Source organism: Xiphias gladius, chromosome 15, assembly GCF_016859285.1.
Source record: "Xiphias gladius isolate SHS-SW01 ecotype Sanya breed wild chromosome 15, ASM1685928v1, whole genome shotgun sequence".
Lineage (NCBI taxonomy): Eukaryota > Metazoa > Chordata > Actinopteri > Istiophoriformes > Xiphiidae > Xiphias > Xiphias gladius.
The window spans coordinates 33,422,377-33,438,707 of record NC_053414.1 but is presented as its reverse complement, the minus strand read 5'-3'; the positions used below and the strand labels follow the sequence as shown (position 1 = coordinate 33,438,707).

The 16,331-nt window shown below is 38.6% G+C and overlaps 1 protein-coding gene across 1 annotated transcript in view; it reads right to left on the bottom strand.

The window, feature by feature from the left end:
- The window catches only part of LOC120800583 (glutamate receptor 2-like), a 101,955-nt gene that overhangs the window by 41,600 nt on the left and 44,024 nt on the right, over nt 1-16,331 (bottom strand). Inside the window, exons 8-14 of the mRNA XM_040146784.1 lie at nt 16,136-16,303; nt 11,997-12,101; nt 11,779-11,886; nt 11,333-11,396; nt 10,964-11,106; nt 7,329-7,544; nt 5,036-5,190 (exon numbers count right to left, since the gene is read on the bottom strand). Of these exons, the coding sequence (XP_040002718.1) occupies nt 5,036-5,190; nt 7,329-7,544; nt 10,964-11,106; nt 11,333-11,396; nt 11,779-11,886; nt 11,997-12,101; nt 16,136-16,303 (959 nt within the window). The remainder of the gene's footprint in view (nt 1-5,035; nt 5,191-7,328; nt 7,545-10,963; nt 11,107-11,332; nt 11,397-11,778; nt 11,887-11,996; nt 12,102-16,135; nt 16,304-16,331) is intronic.

The window sequence follows — 16,331 nt, the reverse complement described above, 5'->3', positions numbered from 1 at the left end:
CTCTTTTGGTATTAAACCATTACGGCAGGAGTTGTATACTACAGTGTGTCATTTGTGTCATTTTCTTTCTACATCATCCACATGTCACCAGGCAACACTACAGTCAGAAATTTAGCTTTGGCTCTTCTTGCTCCAAAATAGTATGTATATATAGTATACAACTATAGTGGCAAGTAAAATCAAGTGAACCCTTTGGAATTATCTGCATTTATGTATAAATCTTTCTTAAAATATGGTCAGATCTTCATTTGTGTTGTAATAATACATAAACACAGTTTATTTTCACTAATAACACAAATCTTTTTATTGCCCTTGTCCATATTGAATAAATCAAAACTTTCACAGTGTAGGTTGGAAAAAGCACAGTATGTAACCCTGATGCTAATAACATCAACATGAGGTGAATGAGTCAAGATTTATCAAACCTGGAGTCCAGTCAGTTAAACTGGACTCCAGGTTTGAATGTGAATTGGAAGCACGGCTCCACATCATGGATAGCAAATTTTTAGCCACGGTAGTTGGCCAGTCCCACGGTAGCCGGTCCAAGACCCAGCATAGCTGGGTGACTGTCTGTAACAAAAGCATAGCCCTAAGCAGAAGCCCATGGTTCACCACCGACCAGTTCATGTTTCAAACAGATACTCCCCACTCAGCGACACACTCGCTGAGAAACCAAGTCTGGTTATTGGCAGCTCTATCTTGAGAAATGTGAAGGTAGCAACACCAGCAACCATAGTCAAATGTATTCCATGGGCCAGAGCAGGCGACGTTGAGTCCTATTTAAAACACTGGCTAAAGATAAACGTAAATATAGTAAGATTGTTATTCACGTCGGCGGTAACAACCCCCGATTACACCAATCGGAGGCCAAAAATGTAATGTTGAGTCGTGTGTACATATGCAAAGACAATGTTGGGCTCCATAGTTTTCTCTGTGCTTCTATTACAGCAGTCACCCACCAAAACCCCATAAAGACTGTGTCTGCCCCTGACCACCTAAATTATTTAACTAAAAAATAAACAGAAGAGGAGTTGAACATAAAAAAAAGCTCAAATTTAAGGAACTGATTCCATCAGCACTTAATTTACCGCCATGTTACCAAATAACAGGACTCCTTTGCTAACTTTAGTCCCTCCCAAATTGACCATCTTCTTGATAGTGCTGCAGGCTCAATGAGAGTGACACTTGACTCTATTGCCTGTATAAAAAAGAAGATAATAAAACAAAGGAGGTTAGCTCCATGGTTCAACTCCCAAACCCGTATATTAAAGCAAACTACACGAAAACTTGAAAGAATATGGTGTTCTACCAAAATGGAAGAATCCCACTTAGCCTGGCATGATAGTCTTAAAACATATAGGAAGGCCCTCTGTAGTGCGGGAGCTGCCTTTTACTTAACTTTAATAGAGGAAAATAAAAACAACCCTCGGTTTCTTTTCAGCACTGTAGCCAGGTTGACAGAGAGTCATAGCTCCATTGATCCATGTATTCCTATAGCTCTCAGTAGTGATGATTTCATGAGCTTCTTTAATGATAAAATTCTAACTATTAGAGACTAAATACACCACCTCCTGCCCTCAACCGGCACAGATTTATCTTAAAACATAGGAATGTTAGAAACAGCTGTAAAACCTCAAATATTAGCTAAACTTCAAGCTTGCCTTAAGGACATAAAGACCTAGATGACGAGCAACTTTCTGCTGTTAAACTCACACAAAACTGTTTGTTATTGTGCTTGGCTCCCAACACCTCAGAAACACATTATCTAATGATAAAAAGTTACTCTGGATGGCTTTGCCCTGGCCTCCAGCACCACCGTCAGGAATCTTGGAGTTCTCTTTGATCAGGATATGTCCTTTAACTCCCGCATAAAACAAACTTCAAGGACTGCCTTTTTTCACCTATGTAACATTGCAAAAATCAGGCTCATCCTGTCTCAGAAAGACGCAGAAAAACTAGTCCATGCTTTTGTTACCTCTAGGCTGGATAATTGCAACTCCTTATTATCGGGCTGTCCCAACAAGTCTACGAAGACTTTGTAGATGATCCAGAATGCTGCAGAGTGAGTACTGACAGAAACTAGGAAAAGAGATCACTTTTCTCATGTCTTAGCATTGGCTCCCTGTAAAATCCAGACTAGATTTTAAAATCCTCCTCCTCTCTCAACCCAGTCGGTCGAGGCAGACGGCCGCTCACCATGAGCCGGGTTAAAAGGTAGTTCTTCCTTGCCGCTGTTGTCAAGTGTTTGCTCATTGGGGAATTTTGGGTCACTGTAAATATAACTATAAAGACTACGGTTTAGACCTGCTCTACATGAAAAGTGCCCTAAGATAAACTATGTTATGATTTGGCACTATGTAAATTAAAACTGAATTGAACTGAACTGAAACCAGTTTGGAGGTGTGGGTTAGAGCTACTTTCCCTTATAACAAGCACTCAAACATTTTGAGTTTGTTGTTCAAAAGAAGCATCTGCTGATGAGAACCATGCTTAAAAAAAAGATCTCCGAGGACTTACAATCAAGAATTGTCCTTTTGCATAAACTGATTGATCACTTGAAGTGATCAGTCTGCAGTTAGACAAGTTCACTATAAATGGAGACAAGTAAGTACCTTGGAAATTAGTGGGCACCCAGCTAAGATGACTCCAAAGGCACAAGACAGAATGCTCAATAAGGTAAAGAAGGAGCCCAGAGTAACAACTAAAGGCTTAAAGGAATTACTGAAGCCGGTTAACATCTCTGTTCATGAGTCTACTATATGCAACAGTGTTACACTGAAACGCAAGTGAGCTTTATATCATAACCTCAAAGCTTTGAAGAGAAGTACCTTACAGTCAGTTACTAGAATATAGGCATATATGTGACACAGATATTTTTTTGTGACACAGGCCAAAGAATTGTGTGGATGCTTTGCTGCACATGGTTATAACAAATCCTTGTAACATAAAACTTTCAACAAACTGAAACAAATTAATTGTAATGAAGTTTTAGCTGTTAAAACTAGTAAGCTGCCTGCACCATGTATAACTTTTGTTATTTCTATGTCTGTTAAAGATGTGCTTCATAAAAAATTGGCATATCTTGACATCTGACCCAAATATATTGACAAAACCTTTGAGTTACCTCCTGGATTCTGCCACAAGAGGACATCTAATATAGGAAACTACCTGGCCAAATCTGATGTCCTGTTAACACCCACACGTTTTTGGCCAACATACCCAGTGGTAATTTTCCTTGCAATAATTGTGTACAATGTAACTTTCTAAGTTCAATTTTGTTGAATGCAGAATCACATGTAACACCACTTTCGTTGTTTATTTACTTAAATGCCCATGTGATTTACTTTATGTTGGCAAAACAAAACATAATCTAAAAAGTCAAATTTGTGAACATAAATATTCCATTAGGAATCATGATGAGAAGTCGCCTGTAATCAGACATTACAGAGCTTATAATCATAGTTCAACCTTAGTTTCAAAGAAATTACTAAAATGTGAGTGTCTTTGGATTCATTATTTTGGCACTTTAATGCTGTCTAGCATGAATGAAGATGTCTCATTATCCTGCTTTTTATAATATGATATTTGTAGATTTAGGTTTATTGAGGTTTGTTTTCCTGTAAGAAGCTCATTCTTGTTAGGGGTGGTGTTTGGAGGATGAGTCCTCCTATTGGTTACATTGCTGCGCCTCATTATATTATACAGCTCAACTGTGTAACACGTTGTAACATGTGTGCCAGTTTGCATGCTGAGAAAGGGCAACTGCCTGAAAAGTTCGTGCAATGCATGAATAAACAATTTGACTGGAGTGCTGTCCTACATTTGATTTTGACTTTTGCCTTTGAGGATTCAGCATCCATCTATAAAAACTGTTTTTGAGCTTGTTGATTAATTACCTCTACCATACGCAAGTCATGGTACATGGTTACATGGAGCATGGTGTCCAGAGGAAGCCACTATTCTCCGAAAAAAAAATACCTGCACACCAGAATTTTGCCAATAGCACCTTGACACTCCACAGCGCTACTAGGAAACTGTTTTCTGGACTGATGAAAGTAAGGCTGAACTTTTTGTGAAGGACACGCAGCACTATGTTTGTAGTAAAAAAGGATGAAGGATGAAGTACGATGAAGTACGGAGGAGTAAGCATCATGATGTGGGGCTGCTTTGTTGCCTGTGGGACTGGTAAGCTCACCATCCTTGAGTTTATCAGTGTATCGTACAGGATGATGCCCACCAGCTGAAGCTCAGTAGAAGTTTGCTGACGCAGCAAGACAATGACCCTAAACATTAAAGTAAATCTACTACAGAATGACTTAAGACAAAAAAAATACTCTTTCGGTAGTGGCCCAGTCAGAGCCCAGAATAGCTCTGTTTACACCAGACATCCTAAGAGTATGGCTGAGCTGAAGCAGTTCTGTAAGGAAGAATGGTCCAAAATTCCCCCTGATCTGCAGCTACCAGAGGTTTAAGATTATTGCAGCCAAAGGAGGTTTGACCATTAAATTCAAGAATACACTTACATTTTCCACCAGCACCGTGAATATTTCATGGATTTTTTCAGTAAAGACACAAAATATTATAATGGTTTGTGTAGTAGCTTAAGCATATTGGGTTTTTCTGTATTTGTGACTTATATAAAGATCAGATCACATTTTATTACTAGTTAATGCAGAAAACCAGATCATTCCAAAGGGTTCACATACTTTTTCTTGCTACTGTTACTTGCATTTGTTCATTTTTGTAGTGAATATTATGTTTCCTGGATTCAACATAATGAAAAAACTTTTTATAATGCTTTGGAGAATATCAAAACTTGAGAGGTGATCTAAGATTCTGTCACGCTGATGTATATTAATTTGAGTTATTACAAAAACCTCTCAATATAGTGCCGTCCAGTAAAACTCAATTCATATCTACAACCTCAGAAACAGCACCTTTCACAGTGTCAACAGCAACTGTGAAGCAAAATCATGTTTAACAGAAAAGATCATAAAAGTCATTCATTCATACTAAAGGAAAGTGCCATACCAACCTTGGTGAGATGTCACAACCCTGCCGCATGAAAGCACCCAAAGAGAACCAAAGGGAGTTAAAGATCCCAAACTCATTGGTGGATTCGGTTGTTAGCGGCAGTGCTCCATCCTCTGGCTCCTCTAGTGTCCACTCATATGGGCTGAATCTGGATACCTACAAGATAATATTAGCATTTATTGCTTTGATTTTCCCTGTTGCACTGTACTTAGATGAAAACACACTTTCTCACTTTGGCAGAAAGGCATTGATTGTCATACAGGAGAATGCATACTAAGGAAGATTTTGTATTGACAAAAGCAAAATTTAAATGCACAGGCATCATGAAAAGTTGAATCACAAGTTGTCATATCACTACAGGCAGTCTGATAGTCACGCATGATTTCTGGAGCAATTAGCCAGATGTGTGAGATTGCTGCTTATGGACCAGCTTCAGGCCAAACCTTGAAAGGTAGCTGCTGTGAAAGAGTACCTGGGTATTTCTGATGTGGTGGGTGACACATTTTCCAACCTTATTTTGAAAGAACATACGTTTATTTTAAAACTATCCTATATACATGTGTTGGATAAAGCAGTAATAGCCTGGAAATTGCAACAGTAAAACCTGCATATTTTATTGCATTGTATGCACATTCTATGTTTCATGTAAAACTCCTTCCCTGAGGCATTATAAAATCTGTTAAATCTGTGTTAAAATAACTGTTAGTTGAGACCTTTTCTTAATGCAAGGCCAACGTTAAAGCTTTTTCTAGAACTTTCAACTGCATCTTACTTTCTGCATCAGCAGGTGGAGTTTGTTCAGTTCTGATAGCTGAAGTGTTTTGTGTGGACCAAAGTGGTGGCCAATTGACAGGAACACCACTCACACAGGGCTCTCCCACAGAATCTAGCCAAGACTTACAACATTAAAGATATGTTGTCAGCCACCTACACAGAGTAATACATCTTAAAAGTGAGGAGAAGCATGGAGAAAGAGAAGTTCAGCAGGTCAGAGGGGCACTCGGGGCCAACGGGTGCAAGGAGTGAATTATGAGAATCCTATGCCAACTTAAGACCAGAACTGTTATTGCTGTGGGACTGCCTTACATGACTGGACTATCAGAACATCTAGCCAGAGTCTTCAAGTTACAAGGAGTAAGCAATTTCACAAACTATCCACGGCTTATCTCTGCTTGTATGCTATAAGGTTGCTTTTCGATTTGAGGACAATCATCGAAATCTATGGCACACCTAATGGGCGAAATTCCCTTTTTTATACATTATCAGTGCGCACTATGGAGCGGCAGTAAAGACAAGGGGTCTCCCATTTCAAGATGCAATCTGTTTGTGGGTTCAAATCTCTGAGCACAAATCACACATGTTTTGGTTCAGGCACAATCTCACTCTTTATTTATCTCCCCAAATTAAAAGTCTCACTACCTTGCTAGTGACAATAATGATAATAATAAAGAATAATAATAATAATAAATAATGGAATGTCCTTGTCCTCAGTGGCAGGATTTGTAACCACACTGGAAATATGAAGCATGTATGTTTGAGTGGATTCTCTCCAGAAGCAGTTGTGTCACTCAGACCAGCAAGGTGTTGATCACCTCACAGTGGGTGGTAATGAAGCATTGCCGGGTGTGTATTATGGTTAGTGCCTCTAAGACCGGAATCCCTAGTCAGAGGCCATTTTAAAGACAAGAGCCTCACTAAGTGGAAGACTGGAGTGATGTATGACATCATCATGGCACCATATGACAGCTGTAAGGAACATTACTTCAGTGAAACAGCAAAGACCCGGGAAAAGAGACTGAATGACCATTGGACACAGACAAGATCAGCTGTTTATGAACACCAGATCAAAACTGCTCAAAACATCGGAAGGGGCCAATGGCCATTGAGGACATTAGATCCAGGTTAAATTGTGGGAGTCTTGTGTATGGATCTACACAAAAAAATGTGTTCTTGGGCTATTGGATGTAATGTAGGCCCAGATTCTTACAGGCTGTCTACCAAGTTCAGCAACATTTTGTCATGATTTCATCAATTTAATTTAATGGAACACATAAACTTTAATTGTATTTAATACAGCTGTCTTCACACACACGTTATCTGCATTACTAGGATCTGAATCTTATTTTCAGGCTTCAACTACACTGAGCACATTTCAGGCAGAATATTCATGCGTGCGCATAACACACCCGCTTTAGGAACCTCTGACAGCCATATCTTGGCATGGTGTAAGTTTAATACCTGAGAGTTTTGGAGGGGAACAAATAACATCTATACACGTAAACAGACTCACTTACCAGAAAGAGTACAACACTAACTCCTATATAGGCAAAGACAATGCACATCCAGATTTCATAGGCCAGTGGGTCCAGAAAGGAGAAGACTCCTGGTTTGGATTTCTGTGGCTTTTTGATCATGATGGAGATTCCCAAAGACATGAAGGGTTTGGAGAAATCTATCACCTCTTCACGAACAAGAGTGATCGTCAGGGGAGCAACTGCTATATCTGCTTTCTGTTGGAGAGACAAAGACAGAGTGAGAGTGTTTGACAGTGTGGTCTCTTCATGGACTTGAGTCAGCTGTTGGAAAGAGGAGAAAGAAATGCACAATAAGAACAAATCAAACTGCGGAACTTTTTTTTTTTTTTTTTAATCTGTTGTGATGCCCCTCCTACTGTCTAGGGAGATGTCCTTGTCAAGTTCAGAAGCTCAGATAATTGGCAGACAGTGGACTATCAGGCTGTAAAAGCTGGCCCATGTGATCCCTCGTCTTTCTCTTCCTATCCATCCTGCAACCTCCTCTTTTGCTTTTGCACATTCAACACCTCTATAGCACACCTGGTACTCATCCATGCACTCCCTTCATTGCTGATGTCGCTGACCTACACATCCTATTTTTTTTTGTGTTAACCTTAGTTTTCATAAGTTACATTTGTTTTACGTAAATGTTCTGTGAGGACTCTCTCCCTGTAATATTCTCTAAAAACACGTAAGACCACATTTTTAGGTTTACTTTTATTTTATTTATTGCATTACAGTGATATTTAACTGCTTAAGCTGTGACACCAAATAAGATCATGAGCTATAATTAAGTGGAGAACACGTTAACTGCCAAATCTTCAATGTGTACAGAAACATACATTCACAAAAACATGTTCAATGTTCCCTTAAAAGAAACTCTGCTTTTAAAACCGATCAAGGGAGCAGATGTGATTCGCGTTTGTTGTAACAGAGTCTAACATACTCACTTACAATGTAATATCAAACTGTGATGGGAAACTTAACTGTGCTTTGTACCGTACAAAAATAGTGCTACCTACCTCACCCTCCTTACCACCTGATTCAGCCCAGTATTCCACACAGTCCATTTATCACCACATATATGTACCTCCTTCCTTGCCAACTTTACCTTCTGATTAATAGAGTTGTAGTCAACCGAAGAAAATCTAGGTTGACTGAAATCTCACCTACTCTTCATTGACTGGGCACGGGGAAAAAAGAATCTGCACGTTATCTGTATATTAACTAGAGTGCACTCTACTTGGTAGCCTTATTAGCCTAAATGAATTATAAATAAACATAAAAAGCTAGTATTTGCAGCATATTAAATAATTTTAATCTAATTAAATTTAATACTGAAATGCTAACAAAAGACTCAGAGCCGACCAGCGTCTACCTGCCCATATTCATATGATTTCCAACATAGAACTAGAACCTTCCTATCACATTTCCAAACATCTATTTCTGTTACCTAACCACCTGATTTACTAGATTTATGTAATTTACCCATTCCAACCTTATTACATATTCAGCCATCCATTTGTCACCAACAGTGTGTACTACCTACCTTATTTTACTTAGCCACCTGATTTACCTGATTCATTCTACTCCAATCACCTAGTCCTATCTATCCAGCTGCTCCATTCACAAATTAGTGATCACCCAGCTCATCTTCATATTAAATTACCTATGCACCCAATTTAACTGACTCAGTCTAACCACCCACTCAGTCTTACCACCTATGGCACCTTCCCAACTTACCCATCTACCTATTTACATATTCAATTAATCAACCGAACTGCCTGACCAACCATCCACCAAGTTTATTTATCACTACCACCAAAGCACCTTCCTATTTTCAGTTATCTAACCACCTGACTTACATCACTTGACTAATCGTATCCATTTACCTATTGAGCCACACAAACCAAATGTACTACCTACCTCACTTACCTAACTACCTGATTTACATGATTCATTCTAACCATTCACTAGTTTCATTATTACCACCTTTGCCTTTACCTATACCTATCCCCTTGTATGTATTTCACAGATTTCCAACCACATTTAACTGAGGAGAAACTCTCACATGAATTTGAACTCTGGTCACCCAGCCAAGCGGCTATCTACCCCTGCTTTAGCTGCTGCTCCATTTACATTCACCTATCTGGTCATTATCAAAACCGGTCAGGGTTACCTAGTTCACTTATTACCACTTATCTAATCTAAGTAAGCATCTTTGTGTTCAATTACTTGGACGCCTAATTTACCCAATGTAATCTACCCCCGAACTAGTCCATTTATAACCACCTATGGCACTTTCCCAATTAACATATCTTCATATTCAATTTATCCATTTGATTACTTGAAGAACCAGCCACTGAGTGTATTTATTAATACCACAAACTACCTTCCTATTACACTTTTCACCACCTATTTCTGTTAGTACCCAATTTACTGTAAATGATTTATGTCACTTACCAAATTCTGTTTATTTACATATTCATGTACTACATTTATCACCAGCTATGTGTACTACCTACCTCACTTACCTAACCACTGGATTTTCCTGATTCATTCTAACCACTCACCCAGTCCAATTATTACCACCTATGCCACTTACCCAGTTTATCCCATTATATGTATTTCACTGATTTACCACCTCAACCCATATTTAATTCAGCTGCTAAAACTAGTCACCTAGTGATTAGTCACTGCTCTGCTATCTTCACCAACTTGTCATCACCAAACTCATCTAAGCCTAACCTGTGTATTCCATATGTAACCACCTATTTTATCAAGCTAATTTATCCTGCTTTTCGCCAACTACTTCACTAGCCCCTTGATTTTACTTAACTCCATCTAACCCTGCAACAAGTCCTTGGCATTTACCCACTTTACCTATTGAATCTATTTACCTGTCTCTCTTATATGCACTTTACTCATGTCCCACCTCATTTAACTGAAAACACGCTCTGACTGCGGGTTGCCAAGCGGCTTCATTAACCCCTATCCCTGACCCTATCCAACTGCCTCTCCAAACACCTTACCGTGTAGTCATCACCCGTCTTACCCAAACATTTAAATATTTTACACTTTACCAACCAATCTAATCCATCTAACCACCTTCCTATTACACTTTTCATTACTTTTTTCATATGTCAGCAACCCGGCCATGCCACTCAATTCCAGACCAATAAGAGAAGACTAAAGCATAATGGCAAATGCTTCAACTCCCAAGTGTGGTTTGTCTTGGTTTGTCTTATGTCAGATTGCCAATAGACTGGTTTACCAACATCCAGACCCAAACCAAATTTGATTAATGATATGAGGGTTCAGCTCAAGTGGAATTTCCTTCAACCCAGCCAGCCAAGGTAGTGGGCCAGCCACCATGAGCCGGGTTCTTTTCAAGGTTTCTGCGTGTTTTCCTTGCTGCTGTGGCCAAGTGCTTGCTCATGGGGGAATGTTGTGTCTCTGTAAATATAACTAGAAGGAGTACAGTCTAGACCTGCTCTATATGAAAAGTGCCCTGAGATAACCTCTGTTATGATTTGGTGCTATATAAATAAAATTGAATTGAATGGAATTGAATTGGAATCTCTCTTGGACATAGCATCAGCCATATTATTGTGTGTGCATGTTTTAAAGCTTACCCCATACACCAGCTCTCCAACCATACCATTCCAGATCTTGGTTTCTGCATCTCTTGCTCCATATTTGCCATCTCCCACAATCCTTAGCTGGTAGCGTATACCACAGTGCTTTGCAATCTCCGCAGCCAGGTCAACACAGTAACCTAGCATCAGTCCAAAAAAAACAAAAAAAACAAAAACAACCACACGCACACGCATGCACAAAGAGATACATCAGCTGGTGGTTTTGGAAGATGTATGATGGTGCTTCATTAAATAAATTAGTAAAATTGTATTAGTAAAATATAAAAGTAAATGAAATTTTAAAAATATATTTTGCATCATAAAACAAACACATACACACACACACACATGCAGCACAGTATATACCTTCATAACGGTCATTATCTTGAAACAGCTCAGCATTTTTCTTCAGCATCACATAAGGGGCTTCCTAGACGCACACATACACACAGTAATTAATACCTATTATTTTATCACAGTTATTCCTAACTATATGACATGCTTGACTGTGAAATGTGTCTTTTCCATATTGCCAACAAGACTGTTAACTCACTTTAAACCTTGTCAGTTTGATTTTAAAAGTACAGAAAAAACTGCCTTTCCATTATTTAATCCCATGCTTATGTCCGCTTCTGTTCCTGCACTTAATTTGTAATCTAAAGTACGATACAATACAATTTTATTGTCCACCATAGTAGAAATCACTAATTTTATAATAGTGTGAGAAATAAAATGAAATAAATAGTTTAATTTTTACTGTAATCCTCCCAACATTCTATGTACCTAAGTAACTTTTTTTATTTGTTTATTACCAGTATAGTTGTAACGATGACCGTCTTGTTTTCCATTCCCATGGTGTCATTAGGGTAAAGGTCTGACTTTGTCACCACCATCTTATCCACCTCATTCCAATAGCCAATCTAAGAACACACAACCAAATACACACACACTCACACAAAGAGATTATATATCGTCCACATAGCTACATGCTGACATGGTATTCACGATGGCAAATTGATTGTTCAGTTACCTTAACAGGCCCATTGTTCTTCAGCTCCATGATTGTCACAGAGTAGTTGATTCTCTTCCCGTACTGGTCAAACTGAATGTTCCCTGTTAAACCATCTGCACGCACCTACACACACATACACACAACATACACACACACACACATATTCAAGTTTTTCATTTAAGTTAGCACTCACACATGTTCAAGTTTTTTTTTTGTTTTTTACTTGAAACGTATAGTGAAAGTCGTAACACAGTATAAGCATATTGATCTCCTGATTAATATGTTACAAAAAAATGGCAAAGAAAATCTTCCTGCATCTTGGTGGATGTAAAGAAAAACTCCTTTTTGGACTGCGAATACACCCGAGACAATGATGGAAATAAGTCTAGGACTCAAGCGTTCTATTTCCATAACATGTTATATGCTGTATTTTAAAATATATTGGGGTGTTGTCAATAAACCTAAACTCCATGAAAAATCAAAAACCATATTTTTAAAAAGTTTCTTTTATGACCTGGTTTTGCACAAGTAATCACCTAACTGCAGTCGTCACATAAACTCCCTATGTCACAAAATCTCTTCTAAAATCTCTTTTTAAAACAGCACTTGCATAAAAGCTCACGTTGGCACAAATAGTACAGACTGAGCCTTACATTATCAAAGTTAGCATTAAAAAAATCTCCCACCAAGAACCGCTCTTTACCCTACAACACTGGTATACTAACTTCCCTCTTCTACTGTTTGTGGTTCAGGAGTTACAAGTAACAAGTGTAGGGGAAAGTCCCTTCAAGTTTCAAGCCCAACATAACCAGCACTTCCCTAAACCCCCCCATTGGATGCTGGCCAACAACACAATCGGTGAGATTCCCAGACTTCTCATTAAAAGTGACCCACAAATACCAAAGCAACAGGATAAGGAAACACTCATCTCCTGCACGGCCACTTAACCAGAACACTGACCTTGCAACCTTTGACCCTTCAAGCCCCTTTGCGGTCAAGAGCCAGCAATCTGGAATGTCCAACCCCCATCCCACTGTGGGATGCAATCACAATTGGGACTAACATTATCTCCCCATTTACTATCATAACTCACCAGTCGACCAAGGAGACTTGCTGGCAACATCTTTTAATATTACTGTGAACTCCGATTTTCTGGGACTTAAATAACAGACCAAAGAACTAAAGTCTATCTCCAAGCAAACCAGCATAAAAGCAACCCTACAGATGGAAATTATCACCAACAACACGACTTGCTACATCACATGTTTCTCACAACATTTTTCATATTTGAATATTGAAATATTGATGTTTGAATATCACGTTTAGTATCATTCGGCTTGTTTAAATCTCAAATTGCTAAATTTGCAATTTGAAAATATAATATTAGAAATCATGATTGTTTTTAAGAACAGCATGTTCAGTCAAAGGAGTAACAACTTTCAGAAGAAGAGCCTGTCTGTCCCTGACTGTGCCCCCAAAGACCTGGCCAGAATGCATCTTCTGAGCAGTCAGACCAAAACAAAAACAAAAACAAAGAGACAAAAAGTGTGAGTTGAGAGCTAAGGAAGCTCTCCTCCATCGGACCCTATCCTTCCAGACTTTAGCACACTCATTCATCACGTGTCAGCTTCACATTATGGCATTCCAAACAGTCCATCAGCGCAACACAAATTCATCAGGACCTTGTTTATTAGGACCCAATTCTGCAACACAGGAAGAAGACTCTCCCGGGTGCATGCAAGTATCCTCATATATCCCCAATTTGCTTAAACCCTGGTCCTTTCATAATTTATAACTTGCTGTTGATGTGACTCACTGCTTCTTGGAGTAACAGTCATTTCCCTTTATTTTAGGTCTTGCATACAATCTCCAAAATAGATTTAAAACTCTCATACTCATTTATTCACTCATAGCTTTGTACTGTTGTGTCTTTGTTTTGTGTTAGTTGTAGTGTTTAATATTTATAATAAATGTATGTAATCAAATTGAAAACTTATTGTGTGCTTTCTTGCGCTTGCATTTCAACCACCTACAATGATCTGTATAACCTCACAAACAATAATGGAGATTTTTAAAAATGTTTGTTTAAATTAAATAATAATTAAGATTAATAACATTCATAATTCCAATTGACCTCCCTTGTTTGACCAGCAAGAACAACTATTATTATGCATACTTTAATATGAACTATCACGCTGGATGAATAATTCCATATGTGAGTTATGTACAGTAATTTTTCAAAATTCCTCCTCAAACACATTACCATTTAGGCATCACAAACTTCTACATTCTTTTGGTGGATCATGTAGACACATTTAACCTTTTTTTGAGCAAAAGGAGAAACATTAGAGTTGCCTGATTGTAGCCTATGCATTTTTACTGTTCTGATGTGGCTGCTAAATTCATACACAAGACTTTAAAAAGATGCTGTCACACAAGACTGACGCTTTTGAAAAATAAATTTTGAAATTAGGAGCCCACATGGAGTTCTAATTACTTAATTAAATATGAAAGGAAATCAAGTAAACTTTTTACAGAGGCATGAATAGAACTATTAAAAAAATTTGTCAGTTTGTTCACATTCAGTCAAGTTAAATAGTCCCTGGTCTCGAGACAGCCCAGAGCTTTGCTGTGGATGCAAAAATCATAGCTCTTCAGTGATGTGAATTAAGGGGAATGAAAGTGACCAAATAAAACCTGATAACCCTATTTACACAATGTTTATCACAATTCATTCAGATTAAAGTAGTTTAATATCACATTATGGTAATCAGGTTTTAATATACAGTAGCTATACATCTGCTGAGCATGTTGATGATGGTCACTATAAAACAGACTTTTTACTCCTGTTATTCACTGTCTGTAACCGAGACTGGGGCTCATCCCTGTGTGCAACAGGTGTTTTCAAAACAACAACTCCAGTGAAGAGACATAAAGTAGAAAATCTTTTAATTACGCTATACCTGGGGTACCAATATACCTTGTCTTGGTTGTTGGCTGACTGAGACAGGGTCTTACACAAATGTATCCACTTCAAATATTTTGGCCAGTACAGTAAAAAGATCTAAATGAAAATTTGCATTAGCATGCTAGCTAAAAGGCAAAAGGTTCAAGAAAAGTTGTGTTGAATGCATTTACTACTGTTACAAGAGTTTTTGTCTATTCACGGCCATCACTGCAGTCTGCGGTGAAAGTATTTATTACCGTTACCTGCACTCTGTGGTATGTTTTTATGGAGAGAATATCTAGCTGTGGTTAAGGAACTACCAGTTAGGCTGTTGACTGGTGTTTTCAATAAGCTAGCCTTTACGTCTGTCTGAGGGAGCAGGGTGTGTTCACAGAGCGTGAGAAGCAACACCCCGCACTTGTAATTTGGAGGATCCTAGCTCCAAACAGAAAAGATGGCGCTGACCACAAAAAATAAAGAATAAGATATTTTATGATGTTTATGGTTTTTGTTTTTTTTGCCATTGTTTCAATTTCTTACAGTACAGTTTATGATTATAATGCTAAAGGCTGCATTGATGGGGAAGTGTTGTTTCCTGTACCACTATGACAATGAAATATGATCCAGGATGGCAAGTTTGTGTAACAGATCTATGACTTTTAAGATTTATCAGACACCAAAACACAGCACAGTGGTATATAATACTATGAGACAGTGTCAACTCTAGAAAGATATCACAGCAACTGTCATTTTATTTTCTGTCATGACAACCGCAAGGCAAACTGTAGAGATATTTTGTTCATGTTACATAGTAATCTACCAGGAATGTGTGCTTGCATCTATTTAATTGGTTACCACAATGCCTTGCCAGATGATGCTGCATTGCGTTGAACAATAAGTTGAGCCAGGTTTAACTTCTGCCAGATAACAATACTTTTGTCGCCTAGAGGCCCCTACGTTGGGACCCCTGCCAACACAGCCCTCCCTTTCAAATGAGGAGTGGGCTGTATTCATGCGAGGCCAAAGTCAGTCTGAACATGGCCTTACATCTGAGTTTTCCAACAGCAATCAGTTTTCAGTGCCATCTCTGTTTTCTGCTTCATTACCCATAGCATCCCTCATGAAGGCTAAACACTAACTATTATCAGCTTTTATAGAACTGGTTCATTCTATCTCTCTTCTTAGTGAGGAGGGTCTAATCCATGGTTACCTGTTTGAGGGCTCGTTCAATCTCCACCCCCTGGGCCCAGGGCACTGCAGGATTAGCCAGACAATCCCCATTGTTGCCACGACGACTCATGTCTATTCTCTGTTTGTGAAGGAAGCGGAACGCCTCAGTCATCACATGGACAGCATCATAGGTGAGGGCTGAGGTATACTGAAAGACAGAAATATTTGCAAAAATT